The sequence below is a fragment of the Nicotiana sylvestris genome, chromosome 3 (assembly GCF_000393655.2).
Source record: "Nicotiana sylvestris chromosome 3, ASM39365v2, whole genome shotgun sequence".
Classification (NCBI taxonomy): Eukaryota; Viridiplantae; Streptophyta; class Magnoliopsida; order Solanales; family Solanaceae; genus Nicotiana; species Nicotiana sylvestris.
Genome location: NC_091059.1, coordinates 220,885,024 through 220,902,499, shown reverse-complemented (window position 1 = coordinate 220,902,499; position 17,476 = coordinate 220,885,024). Strand labels below are relative to the sequence as shown.

The 17,476-nt window shown below is 35.5% G+C and overlaps 1 protein-coding gene across 1 annotated transcript; it reads right to left on the bottom strand.

Annotated features, from left to right (window-relative positions):
- Window positions 1-229: 229 nt before the first annotated feature.
- LOC104235362 (L-2-hydroxyglutarate dehydrogenase, mitochondrial) lies at window positions 230-17,076 on the bottom strand. The gene is made up of 5 exons (XM_070171511.1): window positions 16,713-17,076; window positions 15,216-15,497; window positions 14,584-15,017; window positions 979-1,138; window positions 230-607 (listed from the first exon to the last, which is right to left on the bottom strand). Exons 1-5 carry the CDS (start codon window positions 16,998-17,000, stop codon window positions 494-496), a joined length of 1,278 nt encoding a protein of 425 aa, XP_070027612.1. The 5' UTR covers window positions 17,001-17,076; the 3' UTR covers window positions 230-493.
- Window positions 17,077-17,476: the final 400 nt, after the last annotated feature.

The window sequence follows — 17,476 nt, the reverse complement described above, 5'->3', positions numbered from 1 at the left end:
TGTGAGAATGATAGCTTCTTCACAATTACAGGATTTGCTTCTAGCAACTGGCGTGTACAGGTATGTGAAATTTTCTCCTACTAAGCTCAGTTTTCTGAATTCCATTTTCTGATCCTGCAGTTCCTAATACTTTGAGGCGGATAACATTTGAACAGCAGTGAAACAACAAAATGCGTAGTTGAAACAAGCTATGCCCAAACGATTATGGTTCTGTTTGAGAAAACACACACAAAGAGAAGCGATTTGTTTAGCTGATAATGAAGTTTGCAATAGAAATATTGATCATGATTTTCCTACAGAAGTCAAGAAACTTGATAAGATGATACAGTGTCGCGGCCCGACAAGCTAAAGACACTAATGTATTCTCTTTGTTCCTCAAGTCACTAGCAACGTACAATGATAAAACATTTCTATGACCATAGAGTTCTTCAATTCAAACCTGAAACTTCAGGATGTTCAAATACCAATTCAGTGTGAGAACAGGAATCTCATATTATTTCAGTAATTTAGCTGCAACATTCTCCGCAATAGCCATACTGGAAGTTAGGCCTGGTGATTCAATCCCAAACAAGTTAACTAAACCAGATATACCATGAATGTCCTCTCCCTGTAAAATGTGTGTTTTAGAGACTGTCAAAGTTAGCAGATGGAACTAAAATTGAAATCTAACAAAAAAAGATGAAACATGAAAGGTAACCAAAATGTCACTGCATCAGGTGTTTCGAGAATTCTTGTCTGATAAGCATGGGAAGAAGACCCAATCAGGGTATTTTCAATAACTTGGTTATGCAGAAAAAACGCATGCCATTAAATTTGTAGGGATTCGTTAAAACTTCATCAGTTGGACCAGATGTGCTTAATTTTGTCAAATTTAAAGAACTATATGTGATCAAAGTAATATAATAGGGATGAAAACATATCTGCTCCTAAACTTCAGGGAGCATTTGGGTTAAAATCCCAGAATAAGTACGATATTACCTGAACTACAAAATCTGTAGGCCCCTCTTCTGGACCAGAAAGCTTTGGTCTGATGCCTACATAACCTGGCTCCAAAGATCCATCCTTCAGACCAGGGTAGTATTTTCTTATCTCTGGGTAGAATTGCTTTGCACGGTCTTCACGCACAGAATAATCAAACCTAGAATATCATAAGCATATATCATAAAGGAGAATTGTCTTCCAATGCAAGAAGACTAACCATTTCCAGCACTAAACAGATATTTTGACAGTTCTGCAATCCTATTTCCTTATTAAGCGTAAAGAACGTAACTGGTTGAAATACTCAAAAGGTGAAGTCTGAACTAAAATATTTACGTTATCTGTCCAAACATTCATCTTAGCTTCAGATAAAATTATCTGTCCGCGAATTCATCATTGCTGCGCATAGACAATTACAAGTTCTTGAAACGGTTAGCTTTTGACTTAATGTTGGTACCTTTTGTTTTCAAGACCTTGTTGCATCTCACAATACAAGGAGTCCGCAAAATTTTGAGCATCAGGCAGCACAAACAAAGATGAATTGTCAATTCTATAGCTTGAAGACCACCATCCAGAGAAAATAACAAAGACATAACAGAACTTCCTACAGTTAATTACAACTCTTGCCTCCTGAATCATGTCCGAATGCTTGCTGAATAAAGTTATCAAGGAACATTTTGAAGAAGCTTGAAAACTTCTAAAATGTTAAACGCCCAAGTCTCCTAACTGAAAAATACAATCTCTGAGACAAATCTTGATGCAATCTAAATAAATTTGAACTATCAGAGCTAAAACTAAAACTAGTTCAGCATTCAGGTTACTTCTGAGACTCGTGACTCGTCTGAACATGAACAATAAATTTGGGTATTCATGGGAAAATAGAGAACTTTTAAGGATCTAAACATAGAAAGGTGCAAAGTGTAACACCCCAAAAAAATTTACAATATTTGCATTCTTGATTGAGCATTTTTTTTATAACGAGGAAATATTTTACTTTGCACTTCCTAAATATAGAATGGTCAATATATGAAAATTTCTTACTTTAGGTTGTGTTAATATTGGCAATGAAGTTCCATGGTGTTGCTATATGTAACACTTAATATTATTTTGACGAGTTGTTAGTAAATATAGTATATAATTAAGTTTTGGGTTTCTAACCTTTTGTATTTATCTAAGAATATTTAGTAGTCGGGGAACCATTTTATTTCATATTTGTCCATAAACTCTCTATTCTTCTACTCTTCAGAAACAAAGAAGAATAACTATCTACCTCTCTCTCTTTCTATCTCTATCTTTCTATCTCTATCTCTTTCTCTCCTCCGTAGGAACAAGAAGCTGAAGTTTCATAAAAAAAAAAACATGGATTTCTACTAAATCAACGCACAAAATTCGTTTTCGGTGAAGATCAAGTTGCTCATCTTGGTAAGTTTCTAAACTCGTTTTTATACTAGACACCTACTAGTATTTTCTACATATCTTTTTGTACAGAGCTCCGATTTAAGTGATCCAGAACTTTCTGGAAAGGTATTTCATAAATATATAATTTTTATGAAGGAACCAAAATCTAGTTTTGTTGGTATTTACCTGAAAAAGGATCAGAAAGTACAGGGCAGGTGCTGTCCAGATTTCCAGTTTTAGAAATACTCCATGTACTGATGTTAGTAATTTTAGCATAACTTTTTGTTCAAAATTGATATGGAGGTGATTCAAGATGTTCTGAAACGGTAAGACATAGATCTACAACTTTTGTGAAGACCAGAAAGTCTAGTTTGTCTGTGTAGATCTTCAAAACTGAGTCACAACTCGGAACAGTGATACTGTCCAGAATTTCTGTTTCAAACGTTTTTGGGTAATTTTCACCAATATCATGTTTAGTTGACTTGTTAAATCACTGAACTTATTTAGGTATTTGATTATGTATTTAAGGTATATAAACCCTTGAAAAAAATCAAAGGGGAAGTGTTTGAGGAAGTGGACAGATTTGGTTTGTTTACGGCGTAGACGATTCGAACGTCCCCAAGTTATGATTGAACTGTTTTGTGGTAAAACACCAAGGTTTGTGTATAAACTTGTACTCTTTTTGCTTGCTGGAAATATGTTGAAATAACCTGATATTTTATTTTTTTTGTCTTCGAATTATATTGTTATATTCGTATTATATCAAGTCTTGTAAGAAATTTGCTAAATCGCTCATTCGTACGGATTGTTTGATCATTTTGCATTCTTGTTGGGACTTTGTCCTTCTTGTGGCAGTGACTTGGTCACTCACTTGGCATGCCTCTTGATTTGGATTTTTTGTCATCTTGACTTTGGATTTGTAGTTCGTCTTGAATTATGGAACTTGTCCGTGTTAAGTACGAACTAGGAAGCCATTTTTAATATGGTTCTTGATTCTCTTGTCTATTGGGTTTTGACCCTACTTGATTTGGGGCTTCGGTCCATCTTGATATCTGATTATGCTTAGTGTGATGGCATGACGTACATATTGAGCGAAAAATGGATATTTGGTATACTCTCTTAAATTGATAGTATACACTTTCTAGACTCTTGAACATTGTTATTGATATTTGGAAACACTTCAAAGTTTGATTTTGATATGTTTGTTCACTTGTTTTAAATTATGTTAAATTGAGCTACCTATGACTGAAAAGGGGAAATTGGAGAATTTAATGACTCCAAGCCTAAAGTTTATACACCACTAAGCTTTATGCTTAGCGATAGTTGTTTTCTATCGTTGGAAATGCTCGGGAAGAAATCTGAAGATGGCCAGGGTGAAGTAGTCTCTTTGGGAGAATTTATGGAGATCACATTTGCATATGCACCTTGGTTTGCATAGTTTTGGGACATGTACATGATATGCATGATATACAGGATATATATATATATATATATATGTCACACTTATGTAATTTGGAGGCTTGTTGGATTTTAAAGACCAAAATCTTGTAGCTTGAATTTGTAACCTATTTTATGTATTAGGGTGTTTTAATAACTCAAATCTTGTAATATGCTAAATTTACACTTTGTTTTGTAAATATGTAGAAAAGGAGAAAACTAGTTTCCTTTGTTTTTTATATATACCTGATAGTTTGAAATTTATGTACAATATAAACTTGTAGTAATTTTGAATGATTGTATAAGTTTGTTAGGAAGTTGCTTTAATCCAGAAGGGTTATATCACCATATGTTAATATTTTGACATTGTATTTCATTTAAAATAAAATTATGGTGTATTTTCAAAAAAATATATATATATATATTGCACTTTGAACCTTTTCGCATAGGCCTACTTCCGCTACTAAAATTATTCTAAATATTTTTATTAATATCTCTTTTAATATTTTGTAAGTAGGAAATTAGATTTGTTTTCCTAAGAAGTACCCTCCCAAAGGGGTTGCTACAAGTTTTGGTATCAGAGCCACGGTTTGTGATTCTAGGATTTGTTTTGTTGTGATAGTACCTAGTATTTGTTGTTATTTCCTTTCTTTAAAATGACTTGGAGTTTATAAATTTTTGCATACTTGTTTAATTTAATTTATTGTATTTTGTATGCATATGCATCATGTACATGTCCCTAATGCAGTGTGATCTTATCTTTTATAGGATTTTTAATATGGCCTCTTCTTCGAATAGAGCTGTTGAATCCGTTGATGAAAGTCAGGCCCAGTATAATGTCATGCCTCACCTTCAGGGAGGAAATGAGGAACCCTTGCCTGACCTAAATCATCCTCGTGTTAGTGGAAATGAAATGGGCAGTAATCCAAGAGCAATGAGTCATAATACTCCATTTATGACTCCCCCATTCCAGCAGATGGCTGAATTCTTTCGTCACTAAGCTGGGACAATGTCAGAACCTAGTGAAATGAATTTTGAGAAGATGAGAAAAATGGGCGGAGTTGAATTTGAAGGCACTACAGATCCCACGGTAGTTGAACAATGGCTCGAGCGCATGGAGAGGGTCTTTGAACAACTGGAGTGTACTAATGCTTCCAAATTTAAGTATGCTATCTCTCTTTTACAAAAAGATGCCTATGATTGGTGGGTAATTGTGCCAAATGCAAAAGCGAAACCTCCGGTGCTGACTTGGGATGACTTTGTGAAATCATTTCGTGCAAAATATGTTCCCCCTGTCTATTGTGATGCTAAAAAGAAAGAGTTTCTGAATTTAAGACAAGGGAGTATGTCTATTGCAGAGTATCAACAAAACTTTCTCAGGCTTTCTCGCTATGCTAAAGGTATTATTGATGGTGAAAGAGACAAGTGCAGAAGATTTGAAGAAGGTTTGAATGGTTACATTCGAAAATCAGTGGCAATCTTACAACTTGATGATTTTTCCAAGCTGATTTCAGCTGCACTTACTTGGGAAAGAATTGACAAGGAAGAAGCTAGTAGGAGAGAAAACAAGTTTAGGAAGGGTAATTCAGAATATGGCGGTCCATCCAAAAAGGGAAAGTTTGACTATTCCAAGACCGAGAGTACACATAAATCATTACATCATAAGCAGAATAAGTCAAATTTTTCTACTGCCAGTACTCCAAGTTATGGCCAAGGCAAAACTCATACACTTGTGCACAGTGCGGGAAGAATCATTATGGTGCATGTAGACGAGCTTCTGGTGCTTGTTTTAATTGTGGAAGTATGGATCATAAAGTGAAGGATTGTCCTAATCCTAATCCTCTTTCTTATACCCATACAGAGGGATCAGTTCAAAAGCCTGTCACTACTCATTCTCAAGCTAATAGCAGTGCTAGACCTCGAAATATGCAAGCAGCGGGTTCGAGTGGAGCTAATCAGGCTGGTGGGTCAAGAGCTACTGCACGAGTTTATGCTATGAGACAGAAGAATGACTAGGATGGCCCAGACGTGGTTGCTGGTAAATTTCACTTATTTGGCATATCTATTGTTACACTATTTGATCCTGGATCTTCGCACTCTTATGTTTGCTCATCACTTGCATTTCCCGATACTGTTAAATCTGTGAGACTTGACTTTGATGTGCTGGTCACGAGTCCATTAGGTCATCAGGCCGTTGTTAACAGGATTTACCGAGATTGTCCATTCATGATTCAAAATCTGGTATTCCCTGTCGACTTGCTTGAAATGCCCTTCCGAGACTATGATGTTATTGTTGGCATGGATTGGCTCTATAGGCACCATGCATTGGTTGATTGTAGGTTGAAGCAAGTGACATTTAGAACTCCTGCACATTCACACATAGTAGTTCAAGGAAAAAGATCATTGACATCTAATATTATTTCAGTGGTCTTGGCAAGGAAGATGATTTGTCAAGGTTGTGATGTCTATCTTGCTCATATAGTCGATACACGATTGGGGAGTCCAAGTCTTAAGGACATACCAACTGTGTGCGACTTTCCTGATGTATTTCCTGATGATCTTCCTGGGTTGCCTCCAGAAAGGGAGATTGAATTTCCTATAGATCTTGTCCCTGGAACTACTCCTATTTCTATCGCTCCTTATAGAATGGCTCCAGCTGAATTAAAAGAGTTGAAGGCTCAATTGCAAGAACTTCTTGAGAAAGGTTTCATCCGTCCCAGTATTTCACCTTGGGGAGCTCCTGTTTTATTTGTGAAAAAGAAAGATGGCACTCTTAGGCTTTGTATTGATTACCGACAGCTGAACAAGGTAACAATCAAGAACAAATACTCACTGCCTAGAATCGATGACTTGTTTGACCAATTGAAGGGTGTCAGCTTATTCTCAAAAATTGACTTGAGGTCTGGATATTATCAGTTGCGTGTGAGGGAGCAAGATGTTCCTAAAACTGCTTTTAGGACCAGGTATGGCCATTATGAATTTTTGGTAATGCCATTTGGTTTGACAAATGCTCCTGCTGCATTTATGGATCTAATGAACCGTGTATTCAAGCCTTATCTCGATCAATTTGTGGTGGTGTTTATTGATGACATTTTAGTCTATTCCAAGAATAGAGAAGATCATGATAAGCATATCCGAAGTGTCATGCAAATTCTGAAAGAGAGACAACTCTACGCGAAGATTTCCAAATGTGAATTCTGGCTGAATGAAGTGGCTTTTTTAGGGCACATTGTATCATCTGAAGGTGTGAAGGTTGATCCTAGTAAAATTCAAGCTATTGTTGATTGGAAACTCCCTAAAACTCCAACTGAGATAAGAAGTTTCTTGGGATTAGCAGGATACTACAGAAGGTTTGTGAAGGGCTTCTCTATTATAGCTTCTCCCTTGACCAAACTTTTGGGGAAAGACGCCAAATTTGTATGGGATGACAAGTGTCAAGAGAGCTTTGAAAAGCTCAAGCTGAAGGAAAAGATTATGTGGTATACAGTGATGCATCTCATCGTGGCTTGGGTTGTGTTTTGATGCAAGAAGGGAACGTAATTGCTTATGCCTCTCGAAAGTTGAAATCACATGAGTTGAATTATCCCACTCACGATCTTGAACTTGCTGCCATTGTTTTTGCCTTAAAAATTTGGAGGCATTACTTATACGGAGAGAAGTGTCACATATTTACTGATCACAAGAGTTTGAAGTACTTGGGTACACAAAAAGAGTTAAACTTGCGACAACGTAGATGGCTTGAACTCATCAAAGATTATGATTGCACGATTGATTATCATCCTGGTAAAGCCAATGTGGTTGCAGATGCGTTGAGTCGCAATTCCCTTGCAAGTTTAACTCTAAGTCATTTGCCTTTGCTTCTTGAATTAAGAGCCATGAATGTTTGCCTTTCATTTAATTCTAATGGTTCTATCATTGCTAATTTGCAAGTCAAGCCAGTCTTACTTGAGCAAGTCCAAGAAGCACAAAAGTTAGATGAGAAGCTTGTGAAACGGGTTGAAGAAGTCCAAAATGGAAGAGAATCAAATTTTTCATTAAGGAAAGATGGTACCTTATTTTATAAAAATAGGTTGTGTGTTCCTAATGATGATGAATTGAGAAAGCAGATCTTAATCGAAGCACATAGTTCACCTTATGCAATGCATCCTGGAGGTACTAAAATGTATCGGACAATTAAGGAGCACTATTGGTGGAGTGGTATGAAGAAAGACATTGCAGAGTTCATTTCTAAATTCTTGGTATGTCAACAAATAAAAGCCGAACATCAAGTCCCAGCTGGTCTACTGCAACCTTTGTCAATACCTGAATGGAAATGGGAAAGAATAACGATGGACTTTGTTTCTGGACTTCCACGCACTCAAAGAAATCATGATGCAATTTGGGTCATTGTAGATAGACTAACTAAGAGTGCTCATTTCTTGGCAATCAGAATGGACTACTCACTTGAACGTTTAGCAGAATTGTACATTAATGAGATTGTGAAGCTGCATGGAATCCCTGTTTCTATTGTGTCTGATAGAGATCCGAGGTTTACATCTAGATTTTGGTCTAGCTTGCAAGAAGCTTTGGGTTCCAGGTTGAATTTTAGTACCGCTTTCCATCCACAAACGGACGGCCAGTCTGAAAGGGTAATACAAATCTTGGAGGATATGCTTCGAGCCTGCATTATTGAGTTTAAGGGTAGTTGGGACAAACACTTAGCCCTAATAGAATTTGCTTACAATAATAGCTACCAATCAAGTATAGGCATGCCTCCTTATGAAGCTTTATATGGGAGAAAATGTAGAACGCCTCTTTGTTGGAATGAGGTTGGTGAAAGAAAATTTGTGGGTCCTGAGATTGTGCAACAAACTGAAGATAAGGTAAAAATCATCAAGGATCGTTTGAAAATTTCTTCAGACAGACAAAAGTCCTATGCTGATCTTAAAAGGCGTGAAATTGAGCATCAGGTGGGCGATAAGGTATTTTTAAAGGTTTCTCCATGGAAGAAGATTATGAGATTTGGCCAAAAAGGTAAACTTAGTCCTCGATTCATTGGACCTTATGAAATACTTGAAAGAATTGGTCCGGTTGCATATAAGCTAGCTTTGCCACCTGAATTAGGTAAGATCCACAACGTCTTTTATGTTTCTATGCTTCGAAAATACCGCTCAGATCCATCTCATGTTCTTCCTATTGAGTCTATTGAGGTTAATCATGATTTGACATATGAAGAAGAACCAATCCAAATCTTAGCGCATGAGATAAAAGAGCTTAGAAATAAGAGAATCCCATTAGTGAAGGTTCTTTGGAGAAATCATTCAGGCGAAGAAGCTACCTGGGAGCGAGAAGAAGATATGCGAGTTTAATATCCACATTTGTTTCAGGACTAGTACAAGGTAAATTTCGAGACGAAATTTTTTTTAAGGGAGAGAGAGTTGTAACACCCCAAAAAATTTTACAATATTTGCATTCTTGATTGAGCATTATTTTTTATAACGAAGAAATATTTTACTTTGCACTTCGTAAATATAGAATGGTCAATATATGAAAATTTCTTACTTTAGGTTGTGTTAATATTGACAATGAAGTTCCATGGTGTTGCTATATGTAACACTTAATATTATTTTGACGAGTTGTTAGTAAATATAGTATATAATTAAGTTTTGGGTTTCCAACCTTTTGTATTTATCTAAGAATATTTAGTAGTCGGGAAACCATTTTATTTCATATCTGTCCATAAACTCCCTATTCTTCTACTCTTCAGAAACAAAGAAGAATAACTCTCTACCTCTCTCTCTTTCTATCTCTATCTCTCTATCTCTATCTCTATCTCTATCTCTCTCTCCTCCGTAGGAACAAGAAGCTAAAGTTTCATCAAAAAAAAAAACATGGATTTCTACTAAATCAACGCACAAAATTCGTTTTTGGTGAAGATCAAGTTGCTCCTCTTGGTAAGTTTCTAAACTCGTTTTTATACTAGACACCTACTAGTATTTTCTACATATCTTTTTGTACAGAGCTCCGATTTAAGTGATCCAGGACTTTCTGGAAAGGTATTTCATAAATCTATAATTTTTATGAAGGAACCAAAATCTAGTTTTGTTGGTATTTACCTGAAAAAGGATCAGAAAGTACAGGGCAGGTGCTGTCCAGATTTCCAGTTTTAGAAATACTCCATGTACTGCTGTTAGTAATTTTAGCATAACTTTTTGTTCAAAATTGATATGGAGGTGATTCAAGATGTTCTGAAACGGTAAGACATAGGTCTACAACTTTTGTGAAGACCAGAAAGTCTAGTTTGTCCGTGTAGATCTTCAAAACTGAGTCACAACTCGGAACAGTGATACTGTCCAGAATTTCTGTTTCAAACGTTTTTGGGTAATTTTCACCAATATCATGTTTAGTTGACTTGTTAAATCACTGAACTTATTTAGATATTTGATTATGTATTTAAGGTATATAAACCCTTGAAAAAAATCAAAGGGGAAGTGTTTGAGGAAGTGGACAGATTTGGTTTGTTTACGGCGTAGACGATTCGAACGTCCCCAAGTTGTGATTGAACTGTTTTGTGGTAAAACACCAAGGTTTGTGTATAAACTTGTACTCTTTTTGCTTGCTGGAAATATGTTGAAATAACCTGATATTTTATTTTTCTTGTCTTCGAATTATATTGTTATATTCGTATTATATCAAGTCTTGTAAGAAATTTGCTAAATCGCCCATTCGTACGGATTGTTTGATCATTTTGCATTCTTGTTGGGACTTTGTCCTTCTTGTGGCAGTGACTTGGTCACTCACTTGGCATGCCTCTTGATTTGGATCTTTTGTCATCTTGACTTTGGATTTGTAATTCGTCTTGAATTATGGAACTTGTCCGTGTTAAGTACGAACTAGGAAGCCATTTTTAATATGGTTCTTGATTCTCTTGTCTATTGGGTTTTGACCCTACTTGATTTGGGGCTTCGGTCCATCTTGATATCTGATTATGCTTAGTGTGATGGCGTGACGTACATATTGGGCGAAAAATGGATATTTGGTATACTCTCTTAAATTGATAGTATACACTTTCTAGACTCTTGAACATTGTTATTGATATTTGGAAACACTTCAAAGTTTGACATTGATATATTTGTTCACTTGTTTTAAATTATGTTAAATTGAGCTAACTATGACTGAAAAGGGTAAATTGGAGAATTTAATGACTCCAAGCCTAAAGTTTATACACCACTAAGCTTTATGCTTAGCGATAGTTGTTTTCTATCGTAGGAAATGTTCGGGATGAAATCTGAAGATGACCAGGGTGAAGTAGTCTCTTTGGGAGAATTTATGGAGATCACATTTGCATATGCACCTTGGTTTGCATAGTTTTGGGACATGTACATGATATGCATGATATACAGGATATACAGGATATACAGGATATACAGGATATATACATATATATATGTCACACTTATGTTATTTGGAGGCTTGTTGGATTTTAAAGACCAAAATCTTATAGCTTGAATTTGTAACCTATTTTATTGTATTAGGGTGTTTTAATAACTCAAGTCTTGTAATATGTTGAATTTACACTTTATTTTGTAAATATGTAGAAAAGGAGAAAAATAGTTTCCTTTGTTTTTATATATACCCGATAGTTTGAAATTTATGTACAATATAAACTTGTAGTGATTTTGAATGATTGTATAAGTCTGTTAGGAAGTTGCGTTAATCTGTTGATTAATCCAGAAGGGTTATATCACCATATGTTAATATTTTGATATTGTATTTCATTTAAAATAAAATTATGGTGTATTTTCAAAATATATATATATATATTGCACTTTGAACCTTTTCGCATAGGCCTACTTCCGCTACTAAAATTATTCTAAATATTTTTATTAATATCTCTTTTAATATTTTGTAAGTAGGAAATTAGATTTGTTTTCCTAAGAAGTACCCCCCCAAAGGGGTTGCTACAAGTTTTGGTATCAGAGCCATAGTTTATGATTCTAGGATTTGTTTTGTTGTGATAGTACCTAGTATTTGTTGTTTCCTTTCTTTAAAATGACTTGGAGTTTATAAATTTTTGCATACTTGTTTAATTTAATTTATTGTATTTTGTATGCATATGCATCATGTACATGTCCCTAATGCAGTGTGATCTTATCTTTTATAGGATTTTTAATATGACCTCTTCTTCTAATAGAGCTGTTGAATCCGTTGATGAAAGTTAGGCCCAGTATAATGCCATGCCTCACCTTCAGGGAGGAAATGAGGAACTCTTGCCTGACCTAAATCATCCTCGTGTTAGTGGAAATGAAATGAGCAGTAATCCAAGAGCAATGAGTCATAATACTCCATTTATGACTCCCTCATTCCAGCATATGGCTGAATTCTTTCGTCACTTAGCTGGGACAATGTCAGAACCTAGTGAAATGAATTTTGAGAAGATGAGAAAAATGGGCGGAGTTGAATTTGAAGGCACTACAGATCCCACGGTAGTTGAACAATGGCTCGAGCGCATGGAGAGGGTCTTTGAACAACTGGAGTGTACTAATGCTTCCAAATTTAAGTATGCTATCTCTCTTTTACAAAAAGATGTCTATGATTGGTGGGTAAGTGTGCCAAATGCAAAAGCGAAACCTCCGGTGCTGACTTGGGATGACTTTGTGAAATCATTTCGTGCAAAATATGTTCCCCCTGTCTATTGTGATGCTAAAAAGAAAAGAGTTTCTGAATTTAAGACAAGGGAGTATGTCTATTGCAGAGCATCAACAAAACTTTCTCAGGCTTTCTCGCTATGCTAAAGGTATTATTGATGGTGAAAGAGACAAATGCAGAAGATTTGAAGAAGGTATTATCAAATACTTCACCCTGGCCATCTTCAGATTTCATCCCGAACATTTCCTACGATAGAAAAAACAACTATCGCTAAGCATAAAGCTTAGTGGTGTATAAACTTTAGGCTTGGAGTCATTAAATTCTCCAATTTCCCCTTTTCAGTCATAGTTAGCTCAATTTAACATAATTTAAAACAAGTGAACAAATATATCAATGTCAAACTTTGAAGCGTTTCCAAATATCAATAACAATGTTCAAGAGTCTAGAAAGTGTATACTATCAATTTAAGAGAGTATACCAAATATCCATTTTTCGCCCAATATGTACGTCACGCCATCACACTAAGCATAATCAGATATCAAGATGGACCGAAGCCCCAAATCAAGTAGGGTCAAAACCCAATAGACAAGAGAATCAAGAACCATATTAAAAATGGCTTCCTAGTTCGTACTTAACACGGACAAGTTCCATAATTCAAGACGAACTACAAATCCAAAGTCAAGATGGCAAAAGATCCAAATCAAGAGGCATGCCAAGTGAGTGACCAAGTCACTGCCACAAGAAGGACAAAGTCCCAACAAGAATGCAAAATGATCAAACAATCCGTACGAATGGGCGATTTAGCAAATTTCTTACAAGACTTGATATAATACGAATATAACAATATAATTCGAAGACAAGAAAAATAAAATATCAGGTTATTTCAACATATTTCCAGCAAGCAAAAAGAGTACAAGTTTATACACAAACCTTGGTGTTTTACCACAAAACAGTTCAATCACAACTTGGGGACGTTCGAATCGTCTACGCCGTAAACAAACCAAATCTGTCCACTTCCTCAAACACTTCCCCTTTGATTTTTTTCAAGGGTTTATATACCTTAAATACATAATCAAATATCTAAATAAGTTCAGTGATTTAACAAGTCAACTAAACATGATATTGGTGAAAATTACCCAAAAACGTTTGAAACAGAAATTCTGGACAGTATCACTGTTCCGAGTTGTGACTCAGTTTTGAAGATCTACACGGACAAACTAGACTTTCTGGTCTTCACAAAAGTTGTAGACTTATGTCTTACCGTTTCAGAACATCTTGAATCACCTCCATATCAATTTTGAACAAAAAGTTATGCTAAAATTACTAACAGCAGTACATGGAGTATTTCTAAAACTGGAAATCTGGACAGCACCTGCCCTGTACTTTCTGATCCTTTTTCAGGTAAATACCAACAAAATTAGATTTTGGTTCCTTCATAAAAATTATAGATTTATGAAATACCTTTCCAGAAAGTCCTGGATCACTTAAATCGGAGCTCTGTACAAAAAGATATGTAGAAAATACTAGTAGTTGTCTAGTATAAAAACGAGTTTAGAAACTTACCAAGAGGAGCAACTTGATCTTCACCAAAAACGAATTTTGTGAGTTGATTTAGTAGAAATCCATGGTTTTTTTTTTTTTGATGAAACTTCAGCTTCTTGTTCCTACGGAGGAGAGAGAGATAGAGATAGAGAGATAGAGATAGAAAGATAGAGATAGAAAGAGAGAGAGGTAGATAGTTATTCTTCTTTGTTTCTGAAGAGTAGAAGAATAGGGAGTTTATGGACAGATATGAAATAAAATGGTTCCCCGACTACTAAATATTCTTAGATAAATACAAAAGGTTGGAAACCCAAAACTTAATTATATACTATATTTACTAACAACTCGTCAAAATAATATTAAGTGTTACATATAGCAACACCATGGAACTTCATTGCCAATATTAACACAACCTAAAGTAAGAAATTTTCATATATTGACCATTCTATATTTAGGAAGTGCAAAGTAAAATATTTCCTCGTTATAACAACTGATAATAGAATAAGCTAGTTTAGAAACCATCATAGTCAAATTTATCCACATAAAACTGTCTTAAAAACTTATATGAGTTATTATTATGTGGGTTCAATGAGGACTTACATGTTGAGGAAGCTCGGAATATCATCAATTCCTCCTATCCATTCAACATCAGGACCAAATTTCACTTGGCCATTCAAATCCAAGGTCACATGCACTCCAAGGCCACCAACCTCAGGTATAGGATAAATCAAGTGCTTGAAAGGGGATTTGGTGTTTGACAAGGTGAAGTAGCAACCACGAGCATAGTGAGAAGCAGGAATAATACTGTCAGGTAGGCCCTTCATTCGTTTTGCAATAGCTGGAGCGCTTAAGCCTGCAGAATTCACTACAAGCTTGGGAATAAGAACTAGTTCAGAGTCCAATTCGGACCTCCCATTCCAGTTTGCAATAGCATTGCTCCCCGAAACATGAATTTGAATTTGACTTCCTTCAACATGACCGCCAATAACCACAGTATTGTAAGAGAAAGTCGTCCCGTGACTTTCAGCTTCGCCCTAAACCCACGGTATGGTCATAGTCCTGTCAATGTCATATCAATGATTCTAAAAGGTAAACAAATAATGTAAATCGATCTCTTCTAAGTAAGGAGAAAACTTCTCTTCCTAAGTTCTAAAGGATTAGCTCTTCGAATGTTGATTAGCTAGCAGACAATATGACAACATAATTGGAGACTGAATGGCGAGAAGCAATACCACCAATGATAGCATCAATGAATGGCTATCAACTATTCCTGAGGAAGGTGACCATAAGGCTTTAAGACACTGCAATTCAGGCTCCAGTGTCATAGCTTCATAACCCTCCATCATCCTCAGACCCTCAACCCCGTTCTGAATTCCTCGAGTCATGAGAGCACTCAACTTTGGAATCTCTGATAAACCATTAGCAACTATAAGCTTGCCTATCTGCTTGTATGGAACTTCATGATCTTTGCAATACTTGTTGAGCAATTCTTTCCCTCTAACACAGAAAAATGCCTGAGATGCAGTTTGAAAGTTAAAGCTCATGCGTGGGAGCTCCACACAGTAGAGCTGCATATGATAGTGTTATGAAATTTACAGAACTATTACATTCCACATTCCAATAAAGGCGCCCACTCCATTACAATTTCAAGACAAGAGATCAGCACGAGTAAGATAATAGTTTGCATTGAACTGAGAAAAGATAAGAATGACTATTGTCAAGCCAACTAGCACTAATTTGCATAGTATTGTGCATCTAATATCCATACAGCATATGTGCAAATATGAGTATTGTACATCGAGTATTCAAAATAATTTTCAGGGTTAGCTCTAAATATAGCACTCGATTTGCAGTCATGATAATCAACTATAAGATCAAGCTTGAACTCAAATTGAAATTCAGACACCAGATAGATTAACTATAATCACGTTAAGAGAACTAGTTTCTCCATGCTGCATCCAATTGTATTCCCAGTTGTAGATGTAAAAGAGGAGGAGCAATGCATAACCAGTTAGTTGGACACTCAACTTTTACCACCAAAGCTTAACAGATGCCACTAACTTATCCTCTTCCAAATAAATAGGAACACTCATTTGACTGATTAGCTTTATCAAAATTCAACTTCTCTTCATGCTTAATGAATGATGTTTAGAAACAAGATTGCAGCAGAAGAGAAGAGACATAAATGATTAGCAGAATCAAATCCAAACTTCCAGTCCATGCTTAATTGGGAATGTTTAGAAACAAGATTACATAACAAGAATACGAGAAACTGGATCAATTAGCAGTATCAAAATTCGAACTCTCAGCTTAACTGGCAATGTGTAGAGAAAAGATTAAAGTAAAAAAAAAAAAAAAAAAACCAATTCACTAGCAGTATCAAAATTCAACCTTCTAGTTCATGCTTAATGGTGGATAGTTCTAGAAAAAAGACGATAAACTCACTGATTAGCAGTATCAAAATTCAAACTACTAGTTCATGCTTAATAGGGGAATGCTCAAAACAATGTTACAGTAGAAAAGAAGACAACAAAGTGGACTGATTAGCAGTATCAAAATTCAAACTTCAAATTCATGCTTAATTGGGAGTATTTAAAAAGAAGATTACAGTATAAGAAAAACAAAAAACTCGATTGATCGACTTTATCATTCAAATCTTTAAGTTAATGCTTAATGGGGTATGCATAGAGAAAAAAAATTCGCGTTAAAAAATTAATGGGGAGAAGAACCTTGAGAGAATTAGGAGGGTAATAAATGCCAGCATGAATAACTTCACTATTGCGAGAACTAGTACCAGTCCCAAAAGTTGGGGCAGAATCAACCACCAAAACTTCTCTACCATGCTTTACGCTAAGTTCTTTAGCCACTGCTATGCCCACTACACCAGCCCCTATTACCAAACAATCCACCTTCTCCTTTGGAATTGATGATGAGGATAATGGGGTTCTGCTGATATTCTTGAGTTTATGAGATACTGCTTTTGCGATTGAGTTTGTGGGTTTCATCGTCCCCAACATTGACTTCTATATGGCGCTGCGCGGGGGATCTGAGATGATAAATTTTTCCGTTCTCTTTTCTTGTGAAAAAAGTGTATTTTAGGCCCGTATGTTTTTGTTTAAATGAAGCTATCTCAATATATTTCAACTCCACAAAATATTAGAGAAAATTTTGATTTTAGATAGTATTGTAAAAATTGTTTGTTTGATAAATACATTCTAATATGTGTCAAAATTCAACCAAATATTTAAGGTGCTATTTGTTTAAAAGAAATGGAAAAGCAATTTTGATTTGCTTAGTGTATTTGAGATATTTAAGTAGCATGTTTTGCAAACTCACCGTAGACATATAAAATTTATTGGTCTAATCCCTACAAAATCTAAATTAAATTCAATTGGGTTAAATAATTAATTTGGGCTTTACAAATTAAATTAGTCCATTTTATTATTTTCGAGCACAAGGTTCTCTTCATCTTAAGGCCTAAACTCGTACCATG

Excerpts from the sequence above, each read along its gene's own strand:
- LOC104235362 (XM_070171511.1), bottom strand. The coding sequence starts at position 17,000 with ATGTTGGGGACGATGAAACCCACAAACTCAATCGCAAAAGCAGTATCT. Across the intron at positions 1,139-14,583 it reads ATTCCGAGCTTCCTCAACAT|GTTTGATTATTCTGTGCGTG; the intron begins GTAAGTCCTCAT and ends ATGATATTCTAG. Across the intron at positions 608-978 it reads CTACAGATTTTGTAGTTCAG|GGAGAGGACATTCATGGTAT; the intron begins GTAATATCGTAC and ends CACATTTTACAG.